Below are 21234 nucleotides of genomic sequence, written 5' to 3'. Positions count from 1 at the left end.
TATGGGGCCAAAGCGGGAACGGGTTACTGACTTGGATGATCAGCCATGATCATAATGAATGGCGGAGCAGGCTCGAAGGGCCGAATGGCCTACTCCTGCTCCTATTTTCTATGGTTCAAGAACAGGTTCTCCACCTCTGTTTCCTCCTTTAAAACACTCCACAATACTTGCCTGTTTGACCAAGCTTTAGGCCATCTGCCCTAATATCTATATATTATGCAACTTACAATCAAATTTTATTTGAAACATTTCCGTGAAGCGCATGGGATGTTCACAGCACAGGAGGCCATTCGGCCCATTGTATCAGCACTGGCTCTCCTAAAGAGCAATTTACCTCGTGCCACCAAGCAAATTACGCTAGAGGTGCTATGTAAATACAAATTATTGCTGTGAGCTCTGACCATATTGAGTGAGTTTTAAAGTCAGCAATCCGCACCTTTCTGCCTGGTTTTCATATCAAGCTCTCGCTTTCACAGAGGCTGGACAAGGCCGCGGGCTCCGCTGGGGGTTGTAGTTTTGGCAGCTGCAGAAAGAACCGGAAGCGGAAGCAGGGCCGCACAATGATCCGCGGTCGAAACTACACTACCCACGATGCGCTGCGGGCGGAGTTGTAGTAACTGAGGCCGCGGGCTGGGCCGAGGCCTGAGCCGAACCCATGGCCGCAAATGAGCTTTGGCACCCGGACAGTGTCCAGCAGCTGCTCCCCGACTCCAGTGCCGCTTCCAACATGAGTGTACCGGTCGGCACAGCCGGACGCCCAAGCCCCGGCTCCCGTGGCTGCGAGAACGGCGCCCTAATGGGCAACTTCGGCATGTTCATCCAGGGCCTGCTCGGGGTCGTGGCCTTCAGTCTCCTGATGCGTGAGTACGGGGCGGTCGGGGAGCGAGGCCAGTGTGAAGCCCGACGCGGAACAGGGTCGATTCCCCTTCCTCCTGGGGCTGGTGAGGGGAGTGGGTTCAGGGCGAGTGAGTGATTTCTCAGGGAGGGGAGTGGGTTCAGGGTGAGTGAGTGATTTCTCAGGGAGCGGAGTCAGTTCAGGGTGAGTGAGTGATTTCTCAGGGAGGGGAGTGGGTTCAGGGCGAGTGAGTGATTTCTCAGGGAGGGGAGTGGGTTCAGGGTGAGTGAGTGATTCCCCAGGGAGGGGAGTGGGTTCAGGGTGAGTGAGTGATTTCTCAGGGAGGGGAGTGGGTTCAGGGTGAGTGAGTGATTCCCCAGGGAGGGGAGTGGGTTCAGGGCGAGTGAGTGATTTCTCAAGGAGGGGAGTGGGTTCAGGGCGAGTGAGTGATTTCTCAGGGAGGAGAGTGGGTTCAGGGCGAGTGAGTGATTTCTCAGGGAGGAGAGTGGGTTCAGGGCGAGTGAGTGATTCCTCAGGGAGAGGAGTGGGTTCAGGGTGAGTGAGTGATTCCCCAGGGAGGGGAGTGGGTTCAGGGCGAGTGAGTGAATCCTCAGGGAGAGGAGTGGGTTCAGGGCGTGAGTGATTCCTCAGGGAGGGGAGTGGGTTCAGGGTGAGTGAGTGATTCCCCAGGGAGAGGAGTGGGTTCAGGGCGAGTGAGTGATTCCTCAGGGAGGGGAGTGGGTTCAGGGTGAGTGAGTGATTCCCCAGGGAGGGGAGTGGGTTCAGGGCGAGTGAGTGATTCCTCAGGGAGAGGAGTGGGTTCAGGGTGAGTGAGTGATTCCTCAGGGAGGGGAGTGGGTTCAGGGCGAGTGAGTGATTTCTCAGGGAGGGGAGTGGGTTCAGGGTGAGTGAGTGATTCCCCAGGGAGGGGAGCGGGTTCAGGGCGAGTGAGTGATTCCTCAGGGAGAGGAGTGGGTTCAGGGTGAGTGAGTGATTCCTCAGGGAGGGGAGTGGGTTCAGGGCGAGTGAGTGAATCCTCAGGGAGAGGAGTGGGTTCAGGGCGTGAGTGATTCCTCAGGGAGGGGAGTGGGTTCAGGGTGAGTGAGTGATTCCCCAGGGAGGGGAGTGGGTTCAGGGTGAGTGAGTGATTCCTCAGGGAGGGGAGTGGGTTCAGGGCGTGAGTGATTCCTCAGGGAGGGGAGTGGGTTCAGGGTGAGTGAGTGATTCCCCAGGGAGGGGAGTGGGTTCAGGGCGAGTGAGTGATTCCTCAGGGAGGGGAGTGGGTTCAGGGCGAGTGAGTGATTCCTCAGGGAGGGGAGTGGGTTCAGGGCGAGTGAGTGATTCCTCAGGGAGGGGAGTGGGTTCAGGGCGAGTGAGTGATTCCTCAGGGAGGGGAGTGGGTTCAGGGCGAGTGAGTGATTCCTCAGGGAGGGGAGTGGGTTCAGGGCGAGTGAGTGATTCCTCAGGGAGGGGAGTGGGTTCAGGGCGAGTGAGTGATTCCTCAGGGAGAGGAGTGGGTTCAGGGCGAGTGAGTGATTCCTCAGGGAGGGGAGTGGGTTCAGGGTGAGTGAGTGATTCCCCAGGGAGGGGAGTGGGTTCAGGGCGAGTGAGTGATTCCCCAGGGAAGGGAGTGGGTTCAGGGCGAGTGAGTGATTCCTCAGGGAGGGGAGTGGGTTCAGGGCGAGTGAGTGATTCCTCAGGGAGGGGTGCGGGTTCAGGGTATATGAGTGATTCCTCAGGGAGGGGAGTGGGTTCAAGGCGAGTGAGTGATTCCCCAGGGAGGGGTGCGGGTTCAGGGTATATGAGTGATTCCCCAGGGAGGGGTGTGGGTTCAGGATATATGAGTGATTCCCCAGGGAGTGGGGGGTGGGGGGGGTGCGGGTTCACGGTGAGAGAGTGCCCAGCGAGCTTGCATCAAGCAGCGCTGCATCCCTCACTTTACAGCAGTCAGTTCATTATTTAGAGGGAAGCGGGTGGATTGATAATTGTGGGAGCTATGAATGGGTTTTGTGGTTTTCAGTGAGTTGAGTGATACTTGGTGGGCAGTAGTTGTAGCAAAGTGTAATGCTTAGTGTACAAGTTTTTCAGATTGATTTTTCACATTCGATTATTTCGCACCTTCAGCATTTCCACCAACGTTTGTGAATTGTTCTGTGGTTGGTAGGAATAGAAGTTGCCCATTGACAAGGCAACTTTGATCCTGAATTAGAGTAGATTGGGAGCCAGTGTAGGTCAGTGAGTATCAGGATGAAGAGTATACATAACTTGGTGTGGGTTTGGTTGTGGACAGTAAAGTTTTTGGGTGGGCTGAAGTTCATGGTCCTTCAGTAATATTTTGGGTTTCCTTTATTTGTAGCGTGCAATACTTTGTGTACCTTGAGGTTCTCTTTACCCTGCCAACTCCCCCATATTCTATTCCCTCTTGACGTGGGGTTGACAGTCATAATAGCAATGTTAGAGAAATTTCCGAGACTGAGATGAAGATGTTTTGGTGGAGACTGTTTATTGCTTGCCACAGAGCTTACTTCTCCACTCCGAAGACCCAGCCAGTGCTGGCTGGCTCTTTATATGTACATCTGTAGTACAATTAACTAATCAACACGCAACACCTGTTCACCCTATTACTTTCAACGACTAGGTTTTTTTTATTATTCATTCCAGGGATGTGGGTGTCACTGGCAGTAATTTATTACCCATCCCTAATTGCCTTTGAGAAGTTGGTGATGAGCTGCCTTCTTGAACTGCTGCAGTCCATGTGGGGTAGGTAAACCCACAGTGCTGTTAGGAAGGGAATTCCAGGATTTTGACCCAGCGACAGTGAAAGAACAGTGATATAGTTCCAAGTCAGGGTGGCATGTGGCTTGGAGGGGAACTTGCAGGTGGTGGTGTTCCCATGCATCTGCTGCCCTTGTCCTTCTAGGTGGTAGAGGTTGTGGGTTTGGAAGGTGCTGTCTAAGGAGCCTTGGTGTGTTGCTGCAATGCATCTTGTAGATGGTACACACTGCTTCCACAGTGCGTCGGTGGTGGCGGGAGTGAATGTTTGTGGAGGGAGTGAATGTTTGTGGATGGGTTGCCAATCACTGGGCTGCTTTGTCCTGGATGGTGTTGAGCTTCTTGACTGTTGTTGGAGTGGCACCCATCCAGGCAAGTGGAGAGTATTCCATCATACTCCTGACTTATGCCTTGTAGATGATGGACAGGCTTTGGGCAGTCAGGAGTTGAGTTACTTGCCACAGGATTCCTAGCCTCTGACCTGACTTAACATCCATTAACAGAACTTATTAGACACTAACAGCAAGAGGGGCCATTTTTAAAAAGACATTTTCAAAATGCAAATCTTAAGAGCTGCAATGCTGTTACTCAAATGCCAGTAATGAAAATCAAGATTGAAACACGTTTCAACAGTTTAAAGGTTTTTACAAAAATGTTAGTTGAATGATTCTTTCACAAGTGTAAAGTTAATAAAAGTTTTTAAAAATGAAACAAGTGTTTACTTGCCATCAAAATGGGCTTTATCGATCAAGGTTGGGAGCCTCACATGGGTCCTTAATAAGCAGTTTGTGGCTGCAGAGCCTCAGGCTGTAGATCCCTGCTCTGACTGTCGAGCTTCAGTCTCTAAGCGTTTTCAGTTTGTTACCTCTACATATGGATCAGTCTTGTTCCCTCTTTGGTGCATTGACTAGAATTATTCAGTACTCCAGATGATGTTTGATCAATGCATTGTGAAGACGCATTGGCGATCACAGTTGATTCTGTGTGTTGCTGTCAATTACGTATTTATTCAGATACTTAAATAGGTCAGCAGCATGCAGATAATACGTGAGGTGTGGGAGATTGGTGGGGGCAGCAGGGTGGCAATGTGGAAGGAGATTGTCCGTGGGGTGCCCCAGGTCAAAGGGCTGTTAAAATCCATCGTGTCTTTGCTGGCAAAAGAGCATCCAACCTAATCCCATTTTCTAGCTCTTGGTCCGTGGCCCTGAAGGTTACAGCATTTCAAGTGAATAGCCAAGATTTTTAAAAAATGTGATGAGTTTCTGCTTCTGACACTCTTTCAAGCACTGAGTTCCAGACCCCCACAACCCTCTGGGTAAAAGATTTCTCCTCTAATCCTTTTACCGGTTACTTTAAATCTCTGCCCTCTGATTATTGATCTCTCTGCTAAGGGAAATAGGTCCTTCCTATCCACTCTATCTGGGCGCCTCATAATTTTATGCACCTCAATTAAAATCTCCTCTCAGCCCCCTCTTTTTATTTGTTCATGGGATATGAGTGTCGCTGGCAAGCCCAGCATTTATTGCCCATCCCTAATTGCCCTTGAGAAGGTGGTGGTGTTCTAAATAAAACAATCCCAGTCTATCCAATTCGTTCCTCATGGCTAAAACTCTCCAGTCCTGGTAACAGCCTTCTTACTCTTCTCTGTACTCTCTCTAGTGCGATCACATCCTTCCTGTAATGTGACCAGAACTGTACGCAGTACTCTAGCTGCAGTCTAACCAGCATTTTATACAGTTCTATCAGATCCTCCCTGCTCTTAGTCTATGCCTTGGCCAATAAAGGGAAGTAACCTGTATATCTTAACCACTTTATTTACCTGTCCTGCTACCTTCAGGGGTCTGTGAACATGGACTCCAAGATCCCTCTATGGAAAGGGAAGCAGAGTTAACGATTCAAGTCAGTGACCTTTCATCAGTTCTGAAACGTTAACTTTGCTTCTCTCTCCACAGATGCTGCCAGACCTGCCGAGTATTTCCAGCATTTTTGTTTTTATTTCAGATTTCTAGCATCTGCAGTATTTTGCTTTTATTATCTAAGATCCCTCTGTTCTATAGACTTCAGTATACTACCATTTATTGTGTATTCCCTTGCCTTCTTTGTTTTCCTCAGATGCATTACATCACATTCCTCTGGATTGAATTTCATTTGCCATTTTTCTGGCAACCTGACCAGTGCATTGATATTTTCCTGCAGTCTACAGCTATCCTCCTCACTAGCACCCGCATGGACAGTTTTTGTTTTACCATCTGCAAGCTTCTTAATCATGTCCCCTACGTTTAAAGTCTAAATCATTGATGCATATCACAAAACAGACAGGACTAAGCGATCCCACAACCAATGGATCAGATGTAAGCTCTGCCACATCCAGTCATGAATGGTGGTGGACAATTAAACAGGAAGAGGAGGCTGCACAAATATTCCCATCGTCAACGATGGGGGAGCTCAGCACATCAGTGCCAAAGACGAGGCTGAAGCATTTGCGACCATCTTCAGCCAGAAGTGCTGAGTGGATGATCCATCTCTGCCTCCATCTGAGGTCCCCAGCATCACAGATGCCAGTCTTCAGCCTATCTGATTCACTCCATGTGATATAAAGAAACAGCTGAAGGCACTGGATACTGCAAAACCGATGGGCCCTGACAACATTCCGGCGATAGTACTGTTATGAACAGGTAGTTAATTTTGAAAACAAATTTCTCTATATGTTCAACCAGCTGTCCGTAAGCAGATTGTGATTTAAATTTTTTTTCCTTTTTGAAAAAAAGAACAGAAAATCCTGATGACATTTTTCTCCACTCCCTCAGTTTGTGAATCTTGACTTTTAAAGGACCGCAACAAACATAGAAACAGAGAAAATAGGAGCAGGAGTAGACCATTCGGCCCTTTGAGCCTGCTCCACCATTCATTATCATCATGGCTGATCATCCAACTCAGTAACCCGTTCCCGCTTTGGCCCCTTATCCTTTGATCCCTTTAAACCCAAGAGCTATATCTAACTCCTCCTTGAAAACATACAATGTTTTGGCCTCAACTGCTTTCTGTGGTAGCAAATTCCACAGGCTCACCACTCTTTGGGTGAAGAAATGTCTCCTCATCTCAGTCCTGAAAGGTTTACCCCGTATCCTTAGACTACGAACCCTGGTTCTGGACTCCCCCACCATCAGGAACATCCTTCCTGCATCTACCCTGTCAAGTCCTGTTAGAATTTTATAGGTTTCTATGAGATCCCCCCTCACTCTTCTGAACTCCAGCGAATATAATCCTAACCGACTCAATCTCTCCTCATATATCAGTCTCAGGAATCAGTCTGGTAAACCTTTGCTGCACTCCCTCTGTAGCAAGAACATCCTTCCTCAGATAAGGATACCAAAACTGCACACAATATTCCAGGTGTGGCCTCACCAAGGCCCTGTATAATTGCAGCAGGACATCCCTGCTCCTGTACTTGAATCCTCTCGCTATGAAGGCCAGCATACCATTTGCCTTTTTTACTGCCTGGTGGAGCAGCATGCTTACCTTCAGCCACCTTCTGGTGTACGAGAACACCCAGATCCCGCTGCATATTCCCCTCTCTCAGTTTATAGCCATTGAGATAACAATCTACCTTCCTGTTTTGCTACCAAAGTGGATAATCTCACATTTATCCACATTATACTGCATCTGCCATGCATTTGTCCACTCACTCAACTTGTCCAAATCACCCTGAGGCCTCTCTGCATCCTCCTCACAACTCACCCTCCTCACAACTCACCCTCCCACCCAGTTTTGTGTCATCTGCAAATTTGTGATATTACATTTAGTTCCCTCATCTAAATCATTAATATATATTGTGAATAGCTGCGGTCCTAGCACCGATCCCTGTGGTACCCCACTAGTCAATGTCTGCCATTCAGAAAAAGACCCATTTATCCCTGCTCTTTGTTTCTTGTCTGCCAACCAATTTTCTATCCATCGCAATACACTACCCCCAATCCCATGCACTTTAATTTTTCACGCTAACCTCTTATGTGGGACTTTGTCGAAAGCTTTCTGAAAGTCCAAATAAACCACATCCACTGGCTCCCCCTCATCAACTCTACTAGTTACATCCTCGAAGAATTCTAGTAGATTTGTCAAGCATGATTTCCCTTTCGTAAATCCATGCTGACTCTGTCCGATTCTATCACTGTTCTCCAAGTGCTCTGCTATAAAATCTTTTATAATGGACTCTAGAATGTTCCCCACTACTGACGTCGGGCTGACTGGTCTTTAATTCCCTGCTTTCTCTCTACCTCCCTTTTTAAATAGTGGGGTTACATTAGCTACCCTCCAATCTGTAGGAACTGTTCCAGAGTCTAAAGAATCTTGGAAGATGACCACCAATGCATCCACAACACTGTTAAAGTTGAAACAAAAGTAAAATTTATTAACACAACTCTTAAACTCGGGAGGGGGGGCTTAACTTCGCAATGCATGCTCACAGACATATAAGGAAAGTTAAAGGCATCAAAAGGGCAAGAACATTTACTAAGAAAAATTGCTTAATTAGAAAATGACGGGGGTTCCAGTTGAAACTAGAGCCCGCTTTTTTACTAACATAAAGTCCAAAGCGGGAATTAACTGACTGGAAATGCTGAGCGGAGTAGGAGTCGTAGGAAACCTCTTTTACACTTTCTTCTTCTTGTACTATTGGAGATAAGCTGAGGCAGCTTAGTTTTTGATTTCACCCTTTTTTGACGAAGAGAAACTGGCAGAAGGCAGAGAGATTTTCTTGCTGCTTTGCAGACTGTGGCTTTTTTCCTTCTCCTTGCAGGCAGGCCTCAAGGATAGCCAGGTGCACACCTTCCAGGCAGCTGCTTTCGTGTACGAGCTGTTCCCTCCAACTGACACTGTTTCAAAGCCGGACAGGCTGAGAAACGGTGGCTTCTAGCTCATTTGACTGGACCCCTTCAAGTAGCTGTCCCACCTCTTGTTGAAGTGATCTCCCTGCCCCCCTCCCCCCCACGCTCCTCCATTTTGAACAGGTTGAACCCAGAAGTAAATCAACTTAAACATGCTATGTACAATGCCAGCTGACAATAACATCCGTGCACAAAAATACAATTTACAGTTGCTTTTCATCCATTCGTGACAGTACTGAAGACTTGTGTTCCAGAATTAGCTGCGCCTCTAGCCAAGCTATTCCAGTACAGCTACAACACTGGCATCTACCTGGCAATGTGGAAAATTACCCAGGTATGCTGTGCACAAAAAGCAGGACAACTCCAACCAGGCCAATTGCCACCCTATCCATTTACTGTTGATCATCAGCCAAGTGGAGTACAGAAAGTGTAGGATGGAGCTTAAGAAAGCAATTAGGAGAGCAAAGAGGGGATATGAGAAAGCTCTGGCTGGTAAAAAGTAGGGACAATCCCAAGATATTCTGTAAGTATATCCATGGGAAGAGGATAACCAGGGAAAGAGTAGGATCCATTGGGGACCAAGGGGAACATTTGTGGGTGGAGCCAGAGGACATTGGTAGGGTGTTGAATGAATGCTTCACATCTGTCTTCACCCAAGAGAATGAGGATGTAGATATGGAGTTCAGAGAGAGAGACTGTGAGGTTCTTGAGCAAATTGTCACAGGGAGAGACAAGGTACTGGAGGTTTTGGAAGGCTTAAAAGTGGACAGATCTCCAGGTCCGGATGATTTGTGTCCCAGGATGCTGTGGGAGGCGAGGGTGGAGATTGCAGGGGCTTTGACCCTAATTTTTAATTCCTCTCTGGCCACGGGGGAGGTACCAGAGGACTGGAGAACAGCTAATGTGGTCCTACTATTTAAGAAAGTTTGTAGAGATAAGCCAGGGAACTACAGACCAGTGAGTCTCACGTCAGTTGTAGGGAAACTATTGGAGAAAATTCTGAAGGAGAGAATCTATCACCACTTGGAGAGGCAAAATTTGATTAGGAATAGTCAGCATGGCTTTGTCAGAGGGAGGTCATGCCTAACAAATTTGATTGAATTTTTTGAGCATGTGACCAGGTGTGTCGATGAGGGTAGTGCAGTTGATGTAGTTTACATGGATTTCAGCAAAGCCTTTGACAAGGTCCACATGGGAGACTTATCAAGAAAGCAAATGCACATGGGATACAAGGTAACTTGATAAGGTGGATTCAAAATTGGCTTAGCTGTAGGAGACAGAGAGTGATGACAGATGACTGTGACTGGAAGCCAGTGTCCAGTGGCGTACCACAGGGATCTGTGCTGGGTCCCCTATTGTTTGTCATTTATATAAACGACATAGATGACTATGTGGGGGGTAGGATCAGTGGGTTCACGGATGACACAAAGATTGGCCGAGTGGTTAACAGTGAGGTGGAGTGTCTTAGGTTACAGGAAGATATGGACGGGATGGTCAAATGGGCAGAAAAGTGGCAGATGGAATTTAACGCTGAAAAGTGTGAGGTGATACACTTTGGAAGGAGTAATGTGACACGGAAGTATTTAATGAATGACCTGACACTGGGAAGTTCTGAGCAACAAAGGGACCTTGGCGTGTTTGTCCATAGATCTCTGAAGGCAGAAGGGCAGGTTAATAGGGTGGTGAAAAAGGCATATGGGACACTTGCCTTTATCAATCGAGGCATAGATTACAAAAGCAGGGAGGTCATGTTGGAGTTGTACAGAACTTTGGTAAGGCCACAGCTGGAGTACTGTGTGCAATTCTGGTCACCACATTATAGGAAGGATGTGATTGCATTGGAGGGGGTGCAGAGGCGATTCACCAGGATTATGCCTGGGATGGAACATTTAAGCTATGAAGAGAGGTTGGATAGGCTTGGGTTGTTTTCACTGGAGCAGAGAAGACTGAGGGGTGACCCGATCGAGGTGTACAAGATTATGAGGGGCATGGACAGGGTGGATAGGGAGCAGCTGTTCCCCTTAGTTGAAGGGTCAGTTACGAGGGGTCACAAGTTTAAGGTGAGGGGCGCGCGGTTTAAGGGGGATTTGAGGAAGAACCTTTTTACCCAGACGGTGGTGATGGTCTGGAATGCCCTGCCTGGGAGGGTGGTAGAGGCAGGTTGCCTCACATCCTTTAAAAAGTACCTGGATGAGCACTTGGCACATCATAACATTCAAGGCTATGGGCCAAGTGCTGGCAAATGGGATTAGGTAGACAGGTCTGGTGTTTTAATGTATCGGTGCAGACTCGATGGGCCGAAGGGCCTCTTCTGCACTGTATTATTCTGTGATTCTGTGAAGTGATGGAAGGTGTCATCAACAGTGCTATCAAACGCACTTGCTCGGCAATAACCTGCTCACTGATGCTCAGTTTGGGTTCCACCCGAGCCACTTGACTTCTGAGTTCATTACAGCCTTGGTCCAAATGTGGACAAAAGAGCTGAACTCGTGAGACGAGAGTGATTGCACTTGACATCAAGGCAGTATTTGGCATCAAGGCAGTATTTGATCAAGGAGCCCTGTCAAAACTGGAGTCAATGGGAATTGGGGAAAACTCTCCACTGGTTGGAATCATATCTAGCACAAAGGAAGATGATCGTTGGAGGTCAATCATCTCAGTCCCAGGACATCACTGCAAGAGTTCCTCAGGGTAGTATCCTAGGCCCAACCACCTTCAGCTGCTTCATCAATAACCTTCCCTCCATCATAAGGTCAGAAGTTTGAATGTTTGCTGAATGCACAATGTTCAGCACCAATTGCGACTCTTCAAATGCTGCATCTGGACATGGGCTGCTCAGTAAGACCTAGATAACATCCAGGCTTGGGCTGATAAGTGGCAAGTTACAATCGTGCCAGGCAATGACCATCTCAAACAAGAGAGAATCTAACCATGTCCCCTCGATGTTCAATGGCATTAACATCACTGAATCCCCCACTCTCAACAACCTGGCGGTTTCCATTGACCAGAAACTGAACTGGAGCAGCCACATAAATGTTGTGGCTACAAGACCAGGGTCAGAGGCTGTGAATTCTGTGGTGAGTAACTCACCTCCTGCCTCTTCAACGCCTGCCTGCTTTTTACAAGGCACAAGTCAGGAGTGTGATGGAGTACTCGCCACTTGCCTCGATGGGTGCAGCTCAAACAACATTCAAGAAACTTGACACCATCCAGGACAAAGCAACCTGCTTGATTGGCACCCCATCTACCACTTTCAACATTCATTCCCTTCATCACTGCACAGTGACAGCAGTGTGTACCTTCTACAAGATGCACTGCAGCAACTCACTAAGGCTCCTTTGACATCACCTTCCAAACATGCGTTCTCTACCACCTAGAAGGACAAAGGCAACAGATGCATGGGAACACCACCGCCTGCAAGTTCCCCTCCAAGCTGTACACATTCCTGACTTGGAGCAATATTGCGGTCCTTTCACTGTCATGTGGCCAAAATCCTTGAACCTTCTTTACAGCGCTTTGGGTGTACCTATACTCAAGGACTGCAGCGGTTCAAGAAGGCAGCTCACCACCACCTTCACAAGTCCAATTAGGAATGGGTAATAAATGCTGGCCTTTCCAACAACACCCACATCCCATGAATGAATTAAAAAAAAATCAATTTCCCCTTGCAATAAATGACAACATTGCATTTGCCGTCTTAATCGCTTGCTGTACCTGCATGCTGACATTTTGTGTTTCATGTACTAGGACACCCAGATTCTTCTGCATCTCAGAATTCTGCAGTATCTCCATTTAAATAATATGTTGCTTTTCTATTTTTCTGACCAGAGTAGACAAGTTCACACTTTCCCACATTATACTCCATCTGCCAAATCTTTGCCCACCACACACTTAACCTATCTATATCCCTTTGTAGACTCCTTATGTCCTCTTCACACATGCTCTCCTACCTATCTTTGTGTCATCAGCAAATTTAGCAACCATACATTCTGTCCCTTCATCCACGTCATTGATGTAGATTGTAAATTGTTTAGGCCCAAGCACTGATCCCTGTGGCACTCCACTAGTTACAGCTTGCCAACCTGAAAAATGACCCATTTATGCCTACTGTCTGTTTCCTGCTAGCTAACCAATCCTCTGTCCATAATAATATGTTACCCACTGTACCATGGGCTCCTATTTTGTTTAGTAACCTTTGATGTGGCACCTTGTCAAATGCCTTCTGGAAATCCAAGTGCACCGCATCCGCAGGTTCCCCTTTATCTACGTTGCTTGTTACGTCCTTCGAGCACTCTAATAAATTTGTGAAACACCATTTCCCTTTCACAAAACCATGTTGACTCTACCTGATTGCACTGATATTTTCTAAATGACCTGCTATAACCTCAATAGATTCCAACATTTACCCAATGATGGATCTTAAGCTGACTGGCCTGTAGTTTACTGCTTTCTGTCTGCATTTGCTATTTTCCAATCTGATGGGACCATTCCAGAATCTAGGGAATTTTGGAAAATTAAAACCAATGCATCTACTATCTCAGCAGCAACTTCTTTTAAGACCCTTGGATGAAGTCCATCAGGACCTGGGGACTTGTCAGCTTTTAGTTATAATATTTTTATCAGTACCCTTTCCCTGGTGATGGTAATTGTTTTAGGTTCCTCCCTCCTTTTCAACTCTTGATTCACAATTATTTCTGTGATATTATTTGTGTCCTCTACAGTGAAGATAGTTGCAAAAAATCTGTTCAATTCCTCCACCATGTCCGTATTTCCCATTATTAATTACCTAGACTCACTATCTAGAGGACCAACATTCACTTTACTTGCTCTTTTCCTTTTTATATACCAGTAGAAACTTTTACTACCCATTTTTATATTTCTAGCTAGCTTTCTCTCGTGCTCTAATTTCTCTCTCCATTCTTTGCTGTTTTTAATATTCTGTCCAATCTCTGGCCTGCAACTACTCTTCGCTGAATTGTACGCTTTTTCTTTCAATTTGATGCTATCTTTAACTTCCTTAGTTAGCCACAGATGGTGCATCCTTCCCCTAGAGTCTTTCTTTCTCACTGGAATGTATCTTTGCTGAATGTTATGAAATGTCTCCTTAAATTTCTGCCACTGCATCTCTACTGACCTATCTCTTAACCTAATTTCCCAGTTTACTTTAGCCAGCTCTGTCTTCAAACCCTCATAATTACCCTTATTTAAGTTTGAAATACTAGTCTTAGATCCACTCTTCTCACTCTCAAACTGAATGCGAAATTCAGTTATGTTGTGATCACTGCTACCTAGGGGTGCATTTACTGTGAGGTCATTAATTAATCCTGTCTCATTACACATTACCAGATCTAGAGTAGCCCGCTCTCTGGTTGGCTCTAGAACATACTGCTTTAAGAAACTCTCTTGAAAACAGTCCATGAACTCCATCTTCCAGGCTACCTTTGCCAATTTGAGTCATCCAATCTATCTGTAGATTAATATCACCCATGATTATCGCCGTACCTTTCGCTCAAGTCCCCATTATTTCTTTCTGTATACCCTGTCCTACAGTGTGGTTACTGTTAAGGGGCCAATAAATTTACTCCCACAAGTGACTTCCTACCTTTGCTATTTCTTACTTCTACCCAAACTAATTCTACATCTTGATTTTTAGAACTAAGGTCATCTCTCTCTATTGTACTAATGTCATCGTTAATGAACACAGCAACCCCTCCATCTTTTCCTAGTTTCCTGTCCTTCTGAAATGCCATGTACCTTGAATATTCAGGTCCTAGCCTTTGTTATCTTGTAACCTATCAGATCATACATATTCATTTCCACTTGTGCTGTCAGTTCATTTGTTTCATTATGAATGCTGTGCACATTCAAGTAAAGAGCCTTTAGTTCTGTCTTTTTACTATTTATGCAACCTTTAGCCTTAGCTGCTTGCCCACTCTTAATTTTGTACATTCTTACCCTTCCTGCCACACTCAGATTATTTTTTTCCTTTATTGCTGCCTTGCTCTCTTGCCTTGTCCTCTCCGTTTAATTTATCATATCTTCTCTCACTTGATCCCTCGCCAGATGGGCCAAATGGTGGCCTCCTGTGCTATGACTCTGACTTTATACTTAACGGAGAGCCAGTGTCGGTCAGCGAGCGCAGGGTGATGGACGAATGTTGCAAGTTGGCACACACGTTGCAGAGTCTTGGATGGCCTCATGTTTATGGTGGTTCGAACATGGGAGGCCAGCCAGGAATAAGTTAAGAGTAGTCAAGTTTCGATGTAGCCAAGACTTGGATGATAGTTTCAGCAGCAGATGAGCTGAGGGAGGGGCAATGTTAGAGAGGTGGAAATAGGCGGTCTTAGTGTCTAGGGCGGTGCAGTGGTTAGCACTGCAGCCTCACAGCTCCAGCGACCCGGGTTCAGTTCTGGGTACTGTCTGTGCGGAGTTTGCAAGTTCTCCCTGTGACCGCGTGGGTTTCCGCCGGGTGTTCCGGTTTCCTCCCACAGCCAAAGACTTGCAGGTTGATAGGTAAATTGGCCATTATAAATTGCCCCTAATGTTGGTAGGAGAATGGTGGGTATGTGGTGGGGAATATGGGATTAATGTAGGATTAGTACAAATGGGTGGTTGTTGGTCGGCACAGACTCGGTGGGCCAAAGGGCCTGTTTCAGTGTTGTATCTCTAAATAAATAAAAATAAATAGTGATGGTGCAGATATATGGTTGGAAGTTCATCTTGAGGTCCATGATGACACCGACATTGTGAACGGTCTGGTTCAGCCTCAGGTAGTTGCCAGACAGAGGGATGGAGTTGGTGGCTAGGGAACAGAGTTTGTGGCAGGGACCGAAGACAGCTGCCTTGGTCTTCCCAATATTTAATTGGAGGAAATTTCTGCTCATCCATACTGGATGTTGGACAAGCAGTCTGATAGTTTAGTAACAATGGATAAGCACCATATCTGGCAACTGTCAATCAGCCAATCCATCAGGAACAGCTCAGAGCCTCTGGAGGGATCTTTACCCGTGAACCCCTTTTTATCTTGGAAATCCAGTGCCATGTGCGCACACTGTCAAACCAGCAGTTGCTGGATTACAAGGAGGAGGGCAAGGGCTGGGTTTTCCTTCTCTCCAGTACTCTGGTTGAGTGTGTTAATGGCGGGGACCAGGAGTCAGATGCGAACTCTACTCCAAATGTCTCAGTGATACTAGATGTTATGTATTTTTAGAAAATTTATTAATGCAATGATGTACACCAGGACTGCCGCACGCGGGGGCTAGCTTATTCACAATTGGAAAAAATGTCACATGCTTGTTGCAGCAAGCAGCAAAACAAACGATCATTTGGCTCCCAGTTGCTGCTATAAATGACATGGGTTTAAAAGAAGCCAACTGGGGATGGGTTACTGCAAGTCAAACATGACTAGGCTGCTCCCTTACTGTTATAACCAGGCGCAGCTGTGAAGGCCAGCTGGGACCAGCCTCTCTCTTCTGTTCTGGTTTAGCATACAGAGCAGCAGACCTGCCCTGGTGGTGAGGATCGTACAGATATCGGGGCCCTGGATGCAGAAGGCTCCTGATCATACTCCAGTGCCTGCTGATGGTAATTACACTTGGGATCCAACAACATAGGTGGAACTAGGAATGATGTTCTGCTGAGAGAGTTTGAGGAGTTTGGGTTCAGATTAAGACACAGAACCTCAAAGGTTCCTTTGGACTGTTAACCTAGCCATGCGTCAGTTGGCATAGGATCAAGCAGATAAGAGAATTAAACGTGTGGCTCAATGAGTGGTTTTGGGAATGCTGGTGGGCGTAGTTTGTAGGCACTCTAACAGTAGATATACTGTTGGACAAGTATTATGCAAAAAATAATTGCAGTTTATAACAAAGGCAACGCAATAATTGTGGGGAACTTTAATCTTCTGTTATGGACAGATGTTAAGGGGTGTGGGTGGTTCCCACTGTTCACCTCCCAACTGACCAGAGGCATTAGCCCCTGAGGGTCTTTAGGATCAAATAAACAGACAAATGACAGGTTTTTAAAAAACCTACAAGAAAACCCATATTTTGAAACAAATCCTGAAACGATCACAACCTCACTCCCACACACACACAAACACACGAATTTATAGAGAAAAGGGTAAGAGGTAGCTTAAAGTCCCAAGTTAAGTAAGTGTTTGTGGTTTACGGAAGATTATTGACTTTTCTCAGGAGGAAAAAGCATTTTTTTTTTTAAGTTGCAGGCCTGATTATTTGTAGTTTTGAACTTGCGGAGGTATAGTAGAGCTCTAGTGATTATAATACAGCCAAAAGCTGGTGGTGTGTAGTTTGTTACCTTCACAGATGGTTAGTCTCAAAGTCACTTTGTGATGTCTTTGCTGTGGTGACTGTTCTTGGTCAGCAGGAGGATTCTTCTCTTGTAGGCTGGATCCTTCTCACAGACGTGCTGTGATGTTGGCTTAATTTCCCCTTGCTCCAGGGAGCTACCTTTTTTAAGGTCAAAATCTATCACATAGGCATTTCTGTTGGGTGATGCATGGTCCTCTCCCTTGTTGTGATCACAAAATGGGCCAGGATGATAAACCATGGCCATCATTTGATGTTAGAATGGGAATCAATCTGTTATGATACTGCTTCAACCTCATTCATTTGTCCCGGCTGTCCGCAAGAGCAACTCGCCTAGTCCAATTCCCCTGCCTTTTCGCTGTATCCCTGCAAATTTTTTTCTTCCTTGTTTTTATACTCCATTACCTTGCACAAAAAGACCAACATTCCATTTGCTTTCCTAATTACTTACTGTACCTGCATGCAAACTTTTTGTTTTCCATGTATGAGAACACCTAGATTCCTCTGTACCACAGCATTCTGTAGTCTCTCTCCATTTAAATTTCCATTTGCTTTTCTATTGTCTCTTTTTCCCACATTATACACCATCTGCCAAATTTTAGTCCACTCACTTAACCTATCTGTAGCCCTTTGCAGATTCTGTGTCCTCACAACTTGCTTTCCCATCTATCTTTGTATCGTCAGCAAAGTTGGCTGCAATGCACTCTATTCCTTTATCCAAGACATTAATATAGATTGTGTTGCGACCAGGTGAGAAAGGTGTCTAGCGGTCCTTCTCAGCCTTCATCTGGTCTTACTGTAACAGGGTTTAATTTTAATCACACCATGTTTTTAGCTCCCTTTAGGTGAATCCTTGTTCACTGCTCTTCAATTACAAGGCAAAGAAACCAGCAAAAACAGGCTCTCTTTGGTTTAAAGAAGAAAAGTTGAAATTTATTAAACTTGAACTTAAACTCTAATTCGGTTGACACCTACGGATACACGATACACACATGTGAATAGAGACAGAAAAGAGCAGAAGAAAAATAAAGTGGAAAAGTTTGAGACAATATCTGAAGAGGTTTTGTTACGGTTCTCCGAGCTCACTGTAGATCTTGCTTTTCGTTGGGGCCCTGTATTCTCCTTAAACGCTGTAGGAGACTTTTCTCCCTTGGGTTTCAGTTGTCTTCAGTGGATTAAGAGCCTTGTGAGAAAGAGATGGGAGCATACAGGAGAGATCTTCTCAGTCCAGGAGCAAACAGTCTTTCTCCTCAAATTCTCTGCTAGTTCACAAAACCCTGGAACAGCCAGTTAGTCATGTGATCAGCCAGTCCAACCAATCCTGGCCCCCGTGGATTGCATCACCCCAGCAGGTCCTGGAATGAACTTCCCCACCCCTCACTGGTGATCAACATCCATTGTGGGTTGAATGTGTCAGGGAATGGTCCTTTGTCTGCACAAACACCATCTGTTAGTATGCAATTTTTTTTTTAGCCACGCTGATCTGTTCAAGTCATTTCCTTGCTCCAGCAACAGTTAAAAATCAATGTTCATCTGACAAAACCAATGTGTCTCATTCTTGGCAGGTGGGGGCCTGCATGACAGTTGTAAATAGTTGAGTCCCCAGCAGTGATCCCTGTGGCACCCCACCTGTTATGGTTTGCCAAGCCGAAAATGCCTCATTTATCCCGACTTGATATTCTGCTGGCATGGATAGAACATTGGCTGACTCATGTATTACTCCCAACACCATGAGCTGTTATCTTGTGTAGTAACCTTTTATGTGGCATCCAATAGAATGCCTTTGGAAATCCAAATGCACTACATATACTGGTTCCCCTTTATCCACCCTGCTTCTTACATCCTCAAAGAACTCTAATACGTATGTAAAAAGGAAAAGATTAGCAAAGACAAATGCGGGTCCGCTACAGGCAGAGACAGGAGAATTTATAATGGGGAATAAGGAAATGGCAGAGAAACTAAACAAATACTTTGCCTCTCTTCACAGAGGAAGATACAAAAAACCTCCGAGGAATACGAGAGAACTAAGGACCTAGCAAGAATGAGGAACTGAAAGAAATTAGTATCAGTGAGAAAGCAGTACTGGAGAAATTAATGGGAGTGAAAGTTGATCAATCCCCTGGACCCCGATGATCTACATCGCAGAGTGTTGAAAGAGTCAACATGGATTTATGAAAGGGAAATCATATTTAACAAACCTGTTAGTTTTTTGAGGGTGTAACTAGAATCATGGAATCATAGAAAGTTTAAGGCACAGAAAGAGGCCACTTGGCCCATCATGCCTGTGCTGGCCAAGAAACGATCTACCTATTCTAATCCCACCTTCCAGCATTTGGTCCGTAGCCCTGCAGCTTACGGCACTTGAGGTGCCTATCCAGACTCCTTTTGAATGAGTTGAGAGTTTTTCCTCATCTCCCTTCTAATTTTTCTACCAATCACTTTAAATCTATGCTCCCTCATCACTGACCTCTCTGCTAAGGTGGTTTCTAAATATCCTGCTGCTACTTCCTTAATGATAGATTCCAGCATTTTCCTGATGACGGATGGATGTTAGGCTAACTGGCCGACTGTTTCCTACTTTTGGTCTCCATTCTTTCTTGAATAGGGGTGTTACATTTGCGATTATCCAATTTGCTGGGACTTTTCCAGAATCTAGGAAGTTTTGGAAGATTACAACCAATGCATCCCCTATCTCTAGAGCCACATTTTTTTTTTAAGACCCTAGGCTGCAGGCCATCAGCTCCAGGGAACTCGACAGACTTCGGCCCCATTAGGTTTCCTAGTACTTATTCTCCAAAGATTGTTTTAAGTTCCTCCCTTTTGCCTCTGATTTTCTATTATTGGGATACTTTTAGGGTCTTTAACCTTGAAGACAAATACATTAATTAATCCTGCCTCATTGTACATTACCAAGTGTAAAATAACATATTGTTCCAAGAAACTGTCCAGAATACATTCGATGAACGTGTTCTCAAGGCTAGCTTTGCCAATTTGATTTGTCCAATCTATGTGAAAACTAAAATCGCCCATGGTTATTGCAGTACCTTTCTTAGCCCCCATTATTTCTTGATTTATACTCTGTCATAGAGTGTAGCTACTGTTAGGGGGCCGATTAAACTACTCCTACCAGTGGCTTCTTTGCTTTGCTATTTCTTATCGCCACCCAACCTGATTCTACATCTTGATCTTCCGAGCCAAGATCATTTCTCACGACTGTACTGATTTCATCCATTATTAACACAGCTAAGTTTGAAAGTGACATACTCCAGTCCCAAACAAGAATCTTAAACTTAAACAAATTACATAGGCATGAGGGGAGAACTGGCTATGGTTGATTGATTGGGTAAATAGACTGAAAGGTATTGTGGTAAATAAACAGTGGCAAACATTTAAAGAAACAATTCAAAATGTTCAACAAAAATACCTTCCATTGAAAAACAATCTCAGCAAGTAAGATCCATTCGTAGCTTACTAAAGTTAAGGATAGTATTAATTAAAAGAGGAGGCTTATAATGTTGTAAAGAACAGTAGTAAGCCTGAAGATTGGGGATGTTTTAGAAACCAGCAAAGGGCTACCAAAAGGTTGATGATAAGTGAAACAATTGAATGAGAGCAAACTAGTTAGGAATATAAAAACAGACTGTTAAAGCTTTCACAAGTATAAAAAAAGGAAGAGAGAAGCTAAAGTAAATGTTTGTCTCTTAGAGACAGAGACAAGATAAACTATGTGGAGTGAGGGAATGGCAGAGGCATTGAAAAAATATTGTCTGTCTTCACAGTAGAAGACACAAGTTACATAAGAGGGTAACCAAGGGGATGCACTGGTTATGATTTTCCAAAATTACACAGATTCTAGAACGATCCCAATAGATTAGAAATTAGCAACTGTAACACTGCTGTTCAAGAAAGGAGTGAGAGAGAAAACAAGGAACGGCAGACCAGTTAGCCTGACATCAGTCATTGGGAAAATGTTGGAATCTATAATATAGGAAATCTAAATGATACACTTAAAAAATCATAGTATGATCAACGTGGTTTTATGAAAGGGCAATGGTGTTTGGTAGATGTATTGAATTTTTTAAGGATGTAGCGAGTAGGGTAGATTAAGGGGAACCAGTAGATGTAGTATAATTGGATTTCCAAAACACATTCGATAAGATGCCATACAAAAGATTAACACACAAGCTAAAGGCTTTTGGAGTTGGAGTAATAAAAAGAACAAAGAAGAGTACAGCACAGGAACAGGCCATTCGGCCCTCCAAGCCTGCGCCGATCTTGATGCCTGTCTAAACTAAAACCTTCTGCACTTCCGGGGTCCGAATCCCTCTATTCCCATCCTATTCATGTATTTGTCAAGATGCCTTTTAAACGCCGCTATCGTACCTGCTTCCACCACCTTCCCCCGGCGGCAAGTTCC

General features: G+C 45.3%; 1 protein-coding gene across 5 annotated transcripts in view; it reads left to right on the top strand.

Annotated features, from left to right (window-relative positions):
* The first annotated feature begins 547 nt into the window (after positions 1-547).
* The window catches only part of stimate (STIM activating enhance), a 222739-nt gene continuing 202052 nt past the window's right edge, over positions 548-21234 (top strand). The window contains exons 1-3 of one of the 5 annotated variants that reach the window (XM_068052248.1): positions 784-860; positions 5720-6282; positions 18805-18885. In XM_068052248.1, coding sequence (XP_067908349.1) covers position 18885 — 1 coding nt within the window. In that variant the 5' untranslated portion in view covers positions 784-860; positions 5720-6282; positions 18805-18884. Of the gene's footprint in view, positions 861-5719; positions 6283-18804; positions 18886-21234 lie in introns of all 5 variants that reach the window. The other 4 variants (XM_068052247.1, XM_068052246.1, XM_068052244.1 and 1 more) reach the window with 4 other exon arrangements.

This window comes from Heterodontus francisci, chromosome 19, assembly GCF_036365525.1.
Source record: "Heterodontus francisci isolate sHetFra1 chromosome 19, sHetFra1.hap1, whole genome shotgun sequence".
NCBI classification, from domain to species: domain Eukaryota; kingdom Metazoa; phylum Chordata; class Chondrichthyes; order Heterodontiformes; family Heterodontidae; genus Heterodontus; species Heterodontus francisci.
The sequence above is the reverse complement of the archived record's forward strand: the minus strand, read 5'-3'. Positions and strand labels throughout refer to the sequence as shown.